The 13,972-nt window shown below is 36.7% G+C and overlaps 1 protein-coding gene and 1 pseudogene across 3 annotated transcripts; both read right to left on the bottom strand.

Annotated features, from left to right (window-relative positions):
* Nucleotides 1-1,150: 1,150 nt before the first annotated feature.
* On the bottom strand, nt 1,151-2,447 carry LOC147294126 (2-hydroxyisoflavanone dehydratase pseudogene; annotated as a pseudogene).
* Nucleotides 2,448-3,056: 609 nt separating this feature from the next.
* Nucleotides 3,057-9,492, bottom strand: LOC147294125 (ARM REPEAT PROTEIN INTERACTING WITH ABF2-like). 3 transcript variants are annotated; one of them, XM_086232660.1, is made up of 19 exons: nt 9,125-9,422; nt 8,824-8,981; nt 7,977-8,149; nt 7,772-7,892; nt 7,613-7,687; nt 7,402-7,496; nt 7,206-7,281; nt 6,845-6,952; nt 6,322-6,450; nt 6,139-6,207; nt 5,858-5,917; nt 5,653-5,776; nt 5,387-5,526; nt 4,835-4,898; nt 4,623-4,702; nt 4,357-4,421; nt 4,151-4,268; nt 3,920-4,044; nt 3,057-3,380 (listed from the first exon to the last, which is right to left on the bottom strand). In XM_086232660.1, exons 1-19 carry the CDS (start codon nt 9,366-9,368, stop codon nt 3,287-3,289), a joined length of 2,118 nt encoding a protein of 705 aa, XP_086088786.1. In that variant the 5' UTR covers nt 9,369-9,422; the 3' UTR covers nt 3,057-3,286. The 3 variants fall into 3 exon arrangements, with proteins under 3 accessions (XP_086088786.1, XP_086088787.1, XP_086088788.1); XM_086232661.1 differs by lacking the exon at nt 6,139-6,207 and having other exon boundaries at nt 9,125-9,491; XM_086232662.1 differs by lacking the exons at nt 5,653-5,776; nt 5,858-5,917 and having other exon boundaries at nt 6,139-6,184; nt 9,125-9,492.
* Nucleotides 9,493-13,972: the final 4,480 nt, after the last annotated feature.

Genomic DNA, 13,972 nt, shown 5'->3' with positions numbered 1-13,972 from the left:
ATATCTTCCAGCTCAGGAACTGTACGTAGCTCAAGTGACATTTGGGGTGACATGAGAAAGTGATCATTTCTAAGTTCAATCAGGGAAATCCTAGACTTCTAGTCCACTATGTTTATTCTCCTACTTCTACACAAGCCCCAAGTGGTTGAACCAACTTTTGTTTCTTTCCTTTTGTTCACGTTTTTCTTAGCCTTCTAAGTGACTGTTTATAGTTTTTGGAATTTGGAGTTAGTTCAAATCGTAAGAGTACGTGGTGGAATGATGGATTAGAATATCTTCAAATTATTACCATCTTCTCCAATAAATTATAAACAAAAAACAAAAAATACTCTAAAGTCCAAATTAATGTGGCCGGTCTATCTCAACTCATTATTTAATATCAACAGAAAAAATTTAATTATTTTGTATATAATCTCTCGCGTAAACTGGATTTATTCATTTGTTTGTATAAAATTGCATTTGCATGGTCTAAATCATGCGGCTTGGTGTCTTCTAAATGAACAGTCCACGTAACGTACAAGATCCAATTGTGGGGGAACTTGCAGACTTGGAGTGATTCTCATCAAACTCTTCGAATCCACTATCTTCATTTCCAATATATTAATAATGAATTAGCCATGCGGAGTGAGAAGATGAATTTGTTATATTGGCTTGATTGACCTCTATCATTTTTTATCTTCAATTTCAGCTGAATATCAAGCAAGAAGAAGTTTGCTGACAATAATAAAATAGCTTTTTAAATCTTCAGTCCACGTACTGAGAGTACTCAGTGGAAAAATCCAGGACGAATAATCTATAATTATAAGATAAAAATGTTGAATAAATAAATTTTAAAGATAATAAATTTTATGATATAAAATATGTCCATCGAAAAGCTGCAACTTCAACTAACCTTCAATTAGGCATATCAATATAACGATTAACGAAGCTGACACTATATCAATATTATATAACAGGTGTCGGAAACTTCTCAAATTGAATTGATTAAACATTAATTTAGCTAGGTAATGAGTTCCACCACCAACTGCTAGGTAATGAGTTCCATCACCAAAGAAATTTGATTAAACATTAATTAAGCTAGATTGCAGAATGGCAGTGGGTTGACGTTGTCACCATGCTTATACTATGAATTGGCTATTGATTCCAAATATTCAATATCATACCATACAAGACATTACAATCACAAAGGAGGGAAATCACACTTCAAATCAATCACAAATGGAGTAGCTTACATGAGGCAGCCATAAAACTCATGTTGAAAAGAGAGAATTAATGGCCTTTTTTCTACTTGATGAGAAAATCAGCCAATTTTTTGGTCAAATCCTTGGCTTTCTGAGTCTCAAATTTCAAAATATGAAAAGCATGATCCTCTCCTTCCACTTCAACCAGCTCTGCTTCTCCTTCCCACCCACTTTTCTTCACTGCATCATAGTACCCAATGCCTCTATATTTCAGCCCATCATTCTCAGAAACACTCACAAACAACCTTGAACACCCAAGTCCTGCCAAGCTTGGTGCCTCTGGAGCAAGAGGGTTGATCAGTGGATTATCAATCCCACCAGGTGCTGAGGGGTATGCAAAGTACCAAACCGAACATCCCAAATCCTTCTCAGGCTCTTGACAAGGATCTGATTCATCAATTGGCTTGGAACCCCAGAAGTAAGGGTGTGTAAGAGAGAGTCCCAATACCTTCACACCACCAGGCAAGCCCTCTTTCCCAACTCTCATGGCAATGTTGTGAGCAATGTTGGCTCCTGCACTGTCACCACCCAGAAAAAACTTTTCCACATTGCCATAATTCCTCAACCAGGGCTCTTCATCAATGCCATTGTCGATAAAATGCGAGGTAACCCATTGGAGAGCAGCCCAGCAATCTTCATAGGCAACAGGGAGAGAGTGCTCAGGAGCCATCCTGTACTCCACTGACACAGCAACAACTTTGGATTGGGAGACCAAGCTGTTGAGAAACCGGTGGTGGTCGAAAGAGAAGGCAGATTCAATGCAAAAAGCTCCACCATGGTAGTAGACCAAGATGGGGATTTTCTTGTTGGACTCATGATCATCATCAAGTTTTGGGAGGTAGAGTCTGGCTGAGATCAAAGGGTTTTGTGAGATGGTAATGTCTTTTGAGGACACTCCTGCTGCTTCTGGGTCATCAAGTGATGGGGGTACATATGCAGACCCCATTAGTCGTTCGACCGAGCCATCCTTGTAGGCTCGGACAAATGGGAGAAGCTCTCTGTCCACCTCCTTGGCAATGGAACCCATAGTCGTGTGTGAGCAGAGGAGGAGAAAACCAACCCTATTTGATAGACAAACCAGCTACAAGTGCTATTATTATAGTAAGAGAGCTCTAAGAGTCAAGAGTCGAGATCCATTGGCATTTCCTATCCACCTTTCTGCCTTCATGACTTGTCAAATATCAGCAAACCGTTAAAAAGGGTTTAGGTTTTAACTTCCTTGAAAGGTTGTTATACTAATTCCTCAGCACCGGTTTCAACATATTAAAAAGGATGATCCCTACATCGGACAAAAGGGTAAGGCTTTTAATTTTTGCTTTCGCTGTAAACAGAAAGTTTGCTATACCTAATTTGCATTCATATGAACAAGAAAAGGAGAACCACGGATCACACCAGCATTTCCTGCATGATACATGATGTGAGAGGAATAAGCGCAAGAATGCTATTTGAACGTGGAATGTTTCTTCAATGTGGCAGAGATATGATGAGGTTGTGTGTTTTTCTTTTTTCAAAATGTGATGATGTGGTATGATCATACCATGTACCACGTAGTCGAAAAAGAAATTTTCAGCAAAATGAATCAGAGTTAAGTAATTCCTCTTAAGAAAACCCTCGGTCAATCAATCATATGTGAAATGTCAATTATACCCCTATCATTTTAAATGCTTTTAATAATAAATTGAAAGTTAAAAGGATTGTTTGCAATTACCCCACAACCTACTCATTTTCATTACATATACTTCACTTTCTATTTAAACAGAAAACTTTAAAGGCAACATGAAGGCCATTTCACTAATGAGCAAAAACTTGGGGGAATACAAAGACAACGTTCGTGTAGGTCATATTCCAAGCAATGTCAGAATTGTGTTACAAATGAAACGATGTGTTTACAAGCAACACGACTCTGGAATCAGAATGGATTATAAACAAAACTACAATCAAAGAATTAGAAACTTCCAATGGCTCAACAACAGCAGGAACATCTACTACCGGTTTCTGTACATCGTACTAAGGTGGGTTAGGACTCAAAAATAAAAGGCAGCAATTTATAGCCGCAAGTTATGTGGGTTAGGCTTCGTAAGTGCTTTAGTAAAGTAAGTGCAGATCTCGGGTAATATACGCACGATCAGATGAGAGTGCCTGCAAATAGAAATTCAGTAGATGAAAAAGAAAACAAGACTCCACTAAAAAAGAAAAGAAGACCGATACCCATTTCCGCTAAGCCAAACAGGACTAGACTCTAGAACTCATGTGACAACAATACAGATAAGATCTTTTCAACCTATCCACTGATAGAATATACTGACTATATGAATATAGCAAGCTTAGCAAAGATACAAGTGATATTTGGCAATCTGAACTTCAGATAATTTAAACCAATGCTGAGCATAAAAGTTTATTTTATTTGTTGAACTTCCTATTGTAAAAGTAATTATGAGCATCTCCATAAGTTCCTTTTCAGTTCCATTCGTTGGAACAATGATATTGCAGAAAGTACTGAGTAACTTCAGCAAGCATGCTAACATCACAAACTCATATTTTCTGTTAAAGACTCGGTGCAACACCCAAGACATTGCAAACTTTCCAGCTTTTTTTGCAAGGCAAAAAGAAAATTTAGTTTAATCTGCATAGGAAGAGAAATTATTTGAATAAGAACGAAAGGTTGGAGAAGCACATACCCTGGTCTAGCACTCAACTTCTCAAACTGCTCCAAAATAAATAAAATGCATGTGTGCCTTAATGACATTGCATGGAAGGCTTCTGAAAGTTCATACATGTTCGAAACATTCTCCAATGAAATGTCCTAAGTCAATAAATGAAATCTTAATTAGGCAGCCAGCTTTTTTGATTCAGAAGCAGGACATGCACAGAGAGAGAGAGAGAGAGAGAGAGAGAGAGTGCTAACTCACCTGTGCTATTGTATACTCACAAAGCCGCTTGAGTCCCTCCAAAAGATACTGATCTGCAGCTCTGAGGAGATCTTGAGCAATATCCAAAGTAATGTCTACCGATCCAGTGTATATAAATCTGTTCATAGTCAAAAGTCTCTGAATCATCAAAGCTCACCAGACAGCTTTTGAAAAACAAGAAAACACACGCTTCACTTTATCTTTACCTCATCATCAACTCAAAAACCTCCCATCTAATATTTGGTATCTCTATGTCCCTTGCATCCTTCTCCTGTAACAAGTTACTGGAAATTATAAAGATATGCATACTATTGAACATCAAGACATCCTTTCTACTCTGTAATGTGCACTTTAGTGTTTATTGGATACTATTGAAATAACAACACCCCCCCCCCCCAAAAAAAAAAAAAAAGAGGGGGGGGGGGGGGGGGCAAAACATGGGAGGCTAAGGGGAAAACATGCAGACGCTCACCCGGTAACCACCATCGAACATAGCACGAAACGCATCTGAAGAAGCAAGGAGGCAGATTCTGTGAGCATAGAACCGCCGACCTGCAGTTGGTGAGTGAAGCAATCAAACATTTAGGTCCTTTATGCTAACAATTACAAACACACTAATGCTCCTCTATGATAACTAATATAACATAAGTAGGAATAACCTAAACGAAAATAAACGATTTATACCTTCAACTAAAAATGTAACATCGGACAGTGTAGGGTTGTTTACATACTGCTCCCCTAGATAGACCTGCAGGAAGATTTATCCACCATCATAGGCAATTCATGCTAAATACATGCTTAATGCTTAAGATGACAGCACTTTTAAATGCAGACAACCAACCACAGAATGGGCACTCTGAATATGGTTATCTTGTCGAGAATATATTTAGATAGCATTTACGTATGTGGATTTGAAATGAAGGATTTGGATTCAACTGCTTATACTTTGATACTTATTGTTATGGATTGAAAAGAGTACTCCGTATTTCAGTTCTTTAAAGAGTGGATTTGGATGACAACTTTTTCTTGAGTATTTGATATCCTCCCTACCAAACTATGAATCGACAAAAGAAAATATGAAAAAGAAAATGGAAACTAACAACTTGAATGGTTTGGAGCAACAAAACATGTATTCTGCCACCAAGTTGACCCGTTATAGCATGTCCAAAAACATAAGAATTCAATATATATACCAAAAGCATGAAAAAACCAGCCACTATTGGAAAGCACCCCAACCTGTGGTGTTGGAGATGGGGGAGCTGCATCCACAGGAGAAAGAGTCATGGCTTTATTGGCCAACTTGTACAGAGCCATAGCACCATCAAGTTGCTGTTTATGGCTATTAGAACCAAGAAGTGCAAGAAGCAACTCCAACCCTGCTAAACAATATGCTAAATATATTAGCCAACTCCAAACCAGCATAAATATAATAAAGAATATAAGTTTCTATGCAAAAGAACAACATGAACAAAATAGATTGAGATACAGAAAATATGACATGCCATTGTTATCAATGAATATTGCCCTCAGATCATCTGGGGAACAAAGATGAGCAAAAGCCAAAGCAACTCGTCTTTGAACAACCCTCTCCGCCACACGCATCAAATATAACAAATGGGACAAAACCTACATTAAGAAAATTAAGAAATTACAATCTCATAGGTTTTTAGCATAAAATTCACAGATAATAAGCATGATAATGCTCACTCGTCCATGAATCTTCTCCTCTAATCTTTTTAATGTTTTGGTCACACAATCCTTTGTCGCCTGAAAATACATTTTCAATTCTTGTAGGTTATGAGTTGTGATATGTAACATAGAGGGGAAAAAAAGGTAAAAACTGAAAAACATCTCTTATAGTTACTAAGATAATTAAAGAATCATGTCATTATACAATAACATTTAGAAACATACTCTAGTTAAAAAAAACCATAAATATTATAACAGCTAACTTTTATAGAGAGTGGGTGTGTGAGAGAGAGATGTACTTGAAAAATAAATTCTCCATCCTGCAGCTTCTGAACACCTCCAACCCTAATAAAATCGGACACATTATCCTAGCGGAGAAAATGAATAAACAAAATAAGATCACATTAAAATGGTGTTAAAAGTTGACCCAATTTATAGCATTCATTCCACAAGTTCATGACAGTTCATTAATTATACCATACCTCATTATCTGCAAGGCCATAAAGAGTAAAAGCAGCATTATGTTGCAGAGACCCATTTTTTGAATCAAGAAGCTTCAGCAATGGCAATAAACCACCATTATGAGCAATACCAGCTTGGTTGTGTGCATCCTGAATTTGCAAATACTTGAAGCAATTATTACCAAAGAAAGTAGCATGTGAAAAGAGAGAAAAGGAATATTTCAATAATAAATCGAGATTAATGCATTGGATTGCACTATCAGGAACCTGAAGACAGTAAGTGATTGAAAAAAATTCCTCAAGATTTAAATTTTAGAACTTCTGCTCAAATATACTCACAAATGGCCCATAAATTCATATTTGTTTCTAGAAGAACATGGAATAAGTCCATCTATGGTTATTTAAATTCTTAGCACAAAATCAAAAGTCAGCCTTAGCAGATAGAACCCGTCCAATGGCATGAAGACACTGGTCCCACACTAAATTTTTCAATATTGGCCAAGACCTGTGATTAAAAAAAACCAAAATATGAAGAAATATTAACCTGTGCCAATCTCCCCAATGCAAAAGCTGACATCTCCCTCAGTTGTACATCTGGGGATTGAAGCATCTCAATCAAAGGTCGGACAGCACCCCTCTGTACAATGTGAACCTACGGAAACCTAACTATTTCAATAGAAGGGTAATGGAAAAATTGAAAGATCCAAAAGAAAATTGATGTATCACACAGAAAATTGAGAACGTGAAGGAAAGTATCCACCGCAACTAGTCAACATATAAAAAAAAAGCTCGATCTACAAGGATAAAACAAAAACTGCAAGTCATAGAACCATTTCTGGGTCCAAGCACAAGGGGTGAAATTGCTGATGGAAAATATAGAAAAAAAAAAAATACATCTAACCCACCTTGCAATCTGAATCGGTTGCAGCAAATTGTCCAAGTAATAAAGCTGCCTCTCTTTGGCTCTCAGAGCAGCAGGAACTGTGATTTAATATTAAAAGACTTGAGAAACTTATTGACATTATAACTCATGGTGGACAAAAATTAACAACAATATAGTTACATCAAGTGGCATGACAGTATTGGGAGTTTGGGGCACACCTAAGCAATCCAATAACAGGTTGTAAAGCTCCTGCAAGAAGAACTTCTTTCTTTATGTTTGGCGATGAGTGTACCAGATTTCCAATTACACCAACCTGCAATCCATTAAAAATCATCTGATGCTGCAGCAACATGAAGTGCAAAAACCCAATTCTAGACAGTATTAAGTCCAATAGCTCATTATATACATTGTAGTCTGATAAGATCCTACCGCTTCGTAATGTATAGCAGCATCCTCAGATCGAAGCATTAGAATGAGGGTAGGAAGAGCATTGCATTCGACAATCTGCAAAGTCATAAAACGAACACAATTTGTTTCATGTTCGAACCAACTTTTATAATAAATAACTTGACAAGAAAGGTCTATTACCTGATTCTTATTCTCATCATTTTTAAATGCCAGAGTTCGTAGTGCTCCAGCAGCTGCTCTTTGCACCTTCGTATCAGAAAATTCAAGCAACTCAACTAGAGGTGGAATTCCACCTTCTATCCTGTATATGCAGACCTGATGACCATTAGAATATCTTGTTGGTAATGTCAAATTTAGAAATAGGGTACAAGAGAGACAATCAAACCTGACACGGGTTTTAATGCTGCTGTTTTCATGAGCAAGGTTGGTGATGGCATCTGCAGCTCTACGAATGACGCTATACAAAGCCCGAGATACGACACTATCCTTGTGCCTCTTCAATAGATCCACAAGATGAGACAACGCACCAGTGTCAACAATGAGTTGTTGATGCTCTGGCTGTTGACACATAAGACAGCAAGAAAAAAAAAAAAAAAAAAAAAGGTTTAGCAATTACATCCAGATTGAATGTGATTGTAAAAGTATATCCTATCCCATGGATAAGACCATAAGAAGAAGGGGTCAAGGATAAGACGGGCTAGACCAAGAATCAAAAGCATCCAGACATATAAAAGGGCATTGAGAAGTGGGACATAAGGTATATTGGTATACGTAAAAGAAGACACAGCATGGCAGAGGTCACGCACTCTCACACAACCATGTCACAGCACTTGCTACTATGACACATCGAAAAGTACTAAACCACCAAGCTACCAAACGAAGTTAATCACAGTAAACCTTACAGATACCACAGCCAAACAAAAAACAACTATTACTAAAAGTAAAACATGCATGCTATTAACCAGGCCTCATACTAACGTTTCCATGCCCATTGATACAAATTGTAGAATTCCTCAAGATATTTGAATATGAACTTCTAGCATAGTATAATTTTATCGACTCCAGTTAGTATCCAACTAACACTAATCCCAATCCCTGAAACTCTGTAAGTAATTTTACAAGCTCAATAATACGAGCACCGCAGCTGACAAGTTAAAACCATAAATATTTTATGCAGAAAAACAAAATTTAAACTTGATTGAAAATTATAAACACAGTGAGAGTAAAGAGACCTTAACGGCAAGAAGGCCTAGTGCAAAGGCACTCCCCTTCTCGACCTCGTGTTCGAACGGCTTCGAACTTCGATCAGCCTCGCTAGACGGCGGCGCTTGAAGATGCTTCACCAAAGCCGGAACTGCACCACCTTCAACGATCACGTTCACCACCTCCTCTGCCCCAACGCACACAAAATCGTTAATTCCGAACAACATACAGAGAGCAAAACCCTAGAGAAAGTTCCAGAATTGATAGAAAATTCGGAAAACTGAAATTAGGACGAGATCGGAGGGCGCTTTGGGAATTTTCAATACTAACCGTTCTTGGAGAGCTCGGCGAGGACGTGCGTGGCGCGCTTAGCCGCGGCTCGATCGGGCTCGCTCCAAGAGAAGGCGGAGTTGAGGATGTGAACCTGTTCGCTCACTTCGGTCAGCAGCGCCTTTCTGGCGTCGCCGGACTGCGCCGCCGAGATCTCTCGCTCGTCTTCTATTTCCTCCTCCAGCTTTCGCTTCTGGCCCTTCCTCTCCGGGTGGCTCTGATCTTGGCGCCTCGGCAGCTCCATCAACGAAAACGAAAAGCGAAGAGGAGAAGAAGCTGATCCCAAATGAAATTTTGGATTTGAATAGGTGATGAGTGAGAGACCACCACAGAGAGAGAGAGATCGCAGGGTATTTTCGGAATTTAAAAAATATAAGTAAAAGCTTTTTCTTTTTCTTTCTTTCCTTCTTCTTTTTACTTTCTTTTCTTTTCCGGTGGAATGTGTCGGGTTTAAACCGGCCACATGATTTCCGGTTCTGAATATCTGCATTTAATTTATATTTATTAAAATTAATTATATTTCATTTCATTTCATTTAATTAGATTATTAAATATTAATGATTGATTAACGTGCGCTCCCGCTCGGATAAAGTACAGGAGGGGATGGAAATTAGCTAACGTGCGCATGCTGTGTGTTAATGGTTTTTTTTTTGGTCAAATGTGTTAATGGTTGGCCCACGAGAATACGCGGGTCCCACTAATTCCCACGGACTGCATGCTAAGCCTTTGTGGTCTACCATACAGTAGAGTATCGTCGTGCTTACATGTTGTAAATTGCAAAGCGATGCCGACACTGAGTAATTTAGTCGGGTTGACCTGACTATAAAGGGATCCAAAAATATATATGTTAGGACTTAGGATGAGCATTTAATCGATTAAATAATTTAAAACCAATTTAGTTCAATTTTTACACACAATACAAGTTTATAGGTTCATCAATGGAACGAAACAAACCATGCATGTAACAAACAACTATGTAAACTATCTTATATTTAACCAAACAGAATATAATTTTTATAATATTGTCATATCCATTGCATATTCATTTCATTCCACTTTTTTCATATGTCATCTTATCTCAATTTTAATTCTCTCACCTCTTTATACTCTCTAGTCAATGACTTCATCTCATTTATCTTTTTGCAATTTCTCTCTATTTTCTACTTTAAATTTTTTTAATTTTTCTTTCATTCATCTTCATCTTTTTATTTGTTTCTTTTATGTATTCTTAAACTAATCAAACCAAATCGAAAATGAATGAATTGGTTTGGTTAATATATGGTTTTGTCGATTTTGATTTCAGAAAAAAACCAAAACCTGATTAGTGTGACTCAATTTGCGATTTTGAACACCTACCCGACCAACCAAACGACGGGCTATATATTATCAATTTATCATCATCATAATCATCATCATTTTTTTTGTTTGGCCAAGATCATAATCATCATCATTAATCATGCATGTAAATGACTTTGAGGAGGACGTGATTTTACAACGAGTGCTGAATAGTGAATGCCGATTGTCACATGCGCAACATTTCGCAAATACGATTGGAGAGCTGTGAGCTGAGCCCACTAGTTTGGGTTGGCAGGGTCCGCAACCAAGACAATAAATGAGGTCCACGTACCGTCCACATTGGTCACTGTCCGAGAAAATAACAGCTATATATCCAACCATGGGCTTAGATCATTAAATAGAGAATCCGATGATGATTACCAATTAAAATATATGGAGTGCCTTCTGTACCCAAAAAAAAAAAATTATATATTATATATAGCTAGGATCAAAACAAAAAATGTATATATATTATATATAGGGAGTATTCTTTTATATAGAGATCCAAAAGTTGCGAGATCCGCTTAGATCAATTTTTACTGAAAAAATCAAAATAATTATTAAAATTTAGTTATATATGTGCTTATATAATACTATTATATTAGTAACATAAATACTAAACTACTAACATTATAAACTAATTATAATAAAATATAATGTATAATGTCATCATATTAATATTATTAAAAGTGTAGATTAAAATATGGAGTCATTCTCTAATAAAATAAAAGTTATAACATTTAAGAAAATACGAACCTCATTGTTAGGTAAGTAATGCATATATATATATATCAGACATAGTATTCATATTTATCGGTATATATTAAGGTCCGTTGACTTTAGGTACCAAATTTCAATGTTATTTCATTTTAACTACTAAAATATTTATGTCATTTCACTTTAGATACTAAATTTTAATTTAAGTACTAACTTTAAAAAATATGATTCTATTGAGCTGTGACTATTTAACCGTCACAACTTTTTATTAATTTGTTATTTTTTCAGTGTTTGCAAGGCTTAAACTTTAATGTTTAGTCTCTAAGTTATAGAACTTCATATTTCAAGTCTAAATCAAAAGCACTAAACTCTTATAAAATTTGAATTTTTATGAATTTCAAACAGTGACTGTTCGACAGTCACAACTGTATAGCAAATTGATTTATGACCTAATCTAAAATGTCTTGCTCTAGGTTAGTACCTAAACTAAAAAAAATTAGTGTCTTACTGTTTTGCTGAAAAATTATTGATATTTGATATTTAATCTTAATTGTCTATATATATATTAATACGATAGATATTAATATATATTATTAAACTACTTGTACTAGTATATAATTTTTGAAATACTAATATTAATATTATTTTTATTAATATTAGTACAATAATAAACTACCAATACTACTCGTGCAAATATATATCTATAAAACATTATATGTTATACATCATATTTAATTAAAGGGAAAATTTTAACAAAATGACTCCAACTATACCCTATTTCATTTTGTAGTTAAGGATGCTATATTCATTTTGTTCCAATTAAATTTTATATTTGTCTCAATTAAGGGTTTTCGTCAACTTCATCATTACTTTCATAAAAAATTTCTATTTTAGGGGTAAAACCGTCTGTTCACCTAAAAAAGAATTAAAATAAAATAATACCATAAAATTATAAAAATGTCAAAAAATAAAACTAAAAGAAAAAATCATGCTGAAACCCTCCCACCCCACCCCACCTCTCTCCCTTATCCGGCCACCAGCAGGCCCCACCGCCGGCGACCCCCTCTGCAGCATCTCTCTTTCACTCTATTTCTCTCTCTGTCACTTTGTTTCTTTTTCTTTCTCTCTCTTTATCTCTCTCTCACATTTCTCTTTCTACTGCCACCCCATTTTTGGTAGCTTTGATCGATGATGGTTTATTCATTGAGCATGAATTTGGATTAATGGGTATGTTAAATTTTGTTTGTCATATAATGGGTTTGCTTCAGATTTACAAATAGAAAAGAGAGTGAGAAGAGAGAAAAAGAGCAAGAGAAAGAGAGTGAGAGAGAGAGAGAGAGAAACAAAGAAAGTTAGAGAGATGCGACAATGGGTCACCGGCGCGAAGAAGAGGGTCGCTGGCGGTGGAGGCCTGCCAGTTGTCGGAGAGGGGAAGGAGGTTGGGTTTGGGGTGCGATGGGGCTGGGGAAAGGGCTGGGGAGGGGAGTTGTTGGGTTGGGGGGAAGAGGCGGTGGTGGGTCGCCATGTACTTGATGCAGGAAATACGTGCCACCTCTAGAGCTTCGCTGGAAACGTTCTCTTTCTCCCATGAAACCAGGTGGATGCAGAAAGGGAACTCATCCACACCTTCTTCTTCATACCCACATCGTAGATTCGGATCTTAGGGTTCGGAACACCACGCGACTGGGGAGGAGGGCTAGGGCTGGGGCTGGGGCTGGGTGGTGGGGTGGGGACGGGGAAGGCCGGGGGGAAGGGTTGGGATGGTTTCTCTATCTTTTCTCTTTTAGTTTTTTAAAGTTTTTTATAATTCCTTTAGTTTTATTTTTTTAACTATTTTTTAATGTGATGGAAAATATGATTTTATCCTTAATATTTGATCACGTGAACAATTTTTAACAGAAGTTACGACGAAGTTGACAAAAAACTCTTAATTGAAACAAACATAAAATTATAATCCTTAATTGAAACAAAAGAAATGTGGCATTCTCAACTAAGAAATGGGGTATAGTTGGAGTCCTTTTGCCAAAATTGTCCCTTAATTAAATTGTAAGTTATATTGTGTTTGTGGATAAATCCACATGGATTTAGCGGCCCATCACAAATCAACACGTGGCTGATCAGGTCTTATTTCAACTCTGACTTTTCAACGGTCAACCTGGTCAGACTTGACTCTGACATCATCATGTCAGCTCATCAACATACACTATTCAAACCGAATTGGCTCATCCTTATGGTTCACCCAGATCAAATCCGACCCGAACCGACTTTGGGGTATTTTAAGAAAAGGAGTTCATCTTTCCTTAAAGATCTCAGATCAAATCGGCTTGGCTTGGCATTTTATGATCATCTTCTCAAAGGTTCAATTACAACTGATAAACACCTAAGACGGTCGCTACACCATTCATCGGATCTACCCCGACCGGTTCACCCATGTCCCATTCATCGGATATTCATTGGTATATAATTAGTATTATTATTATTAAACCAAACCTAAAGTATTAGATACTAAAATTACCGAAATCAAATCAAAAACTAAAGTTTACTTAAAATTACCAAACCAAAAAATACCAAAATTGAAAAATATCGAAATTTTTTTATTTTGGTTTTGAATTTTGGTAAGCCCCATTATCAAACCAAACTAACTGATAAACAGCCCTAGACCCACTAGATGCTCAAAACGAGGATGTTTTACCCAGCTTTGAAGCCCAAAAAAAAAACCACTATTTAATTATCCAACGTAATGAGAAATCATATAAATTAGCATGAATGAGTCATTGGACTTCATTTGCACATCAT

This window comes from Dryas octopetala, chromosome 2 (assembly GCF_963921425.1).
Source record: "Dryas octopetala chromosome 2, drDryOcto1.1, whole genome shotgun sequence".
Classification (NCBI taxonomy): Eukaryota; Viridiplantae; Streptophyta; class Magnoliopsida; order Rosales; family Rosaceae; genus Dryas; species Dryas octopetala.
Note: the sequence above shows the minus strand (reverse complement) of the source record. Positions and strands in the feature narration are given on the sequence as shown.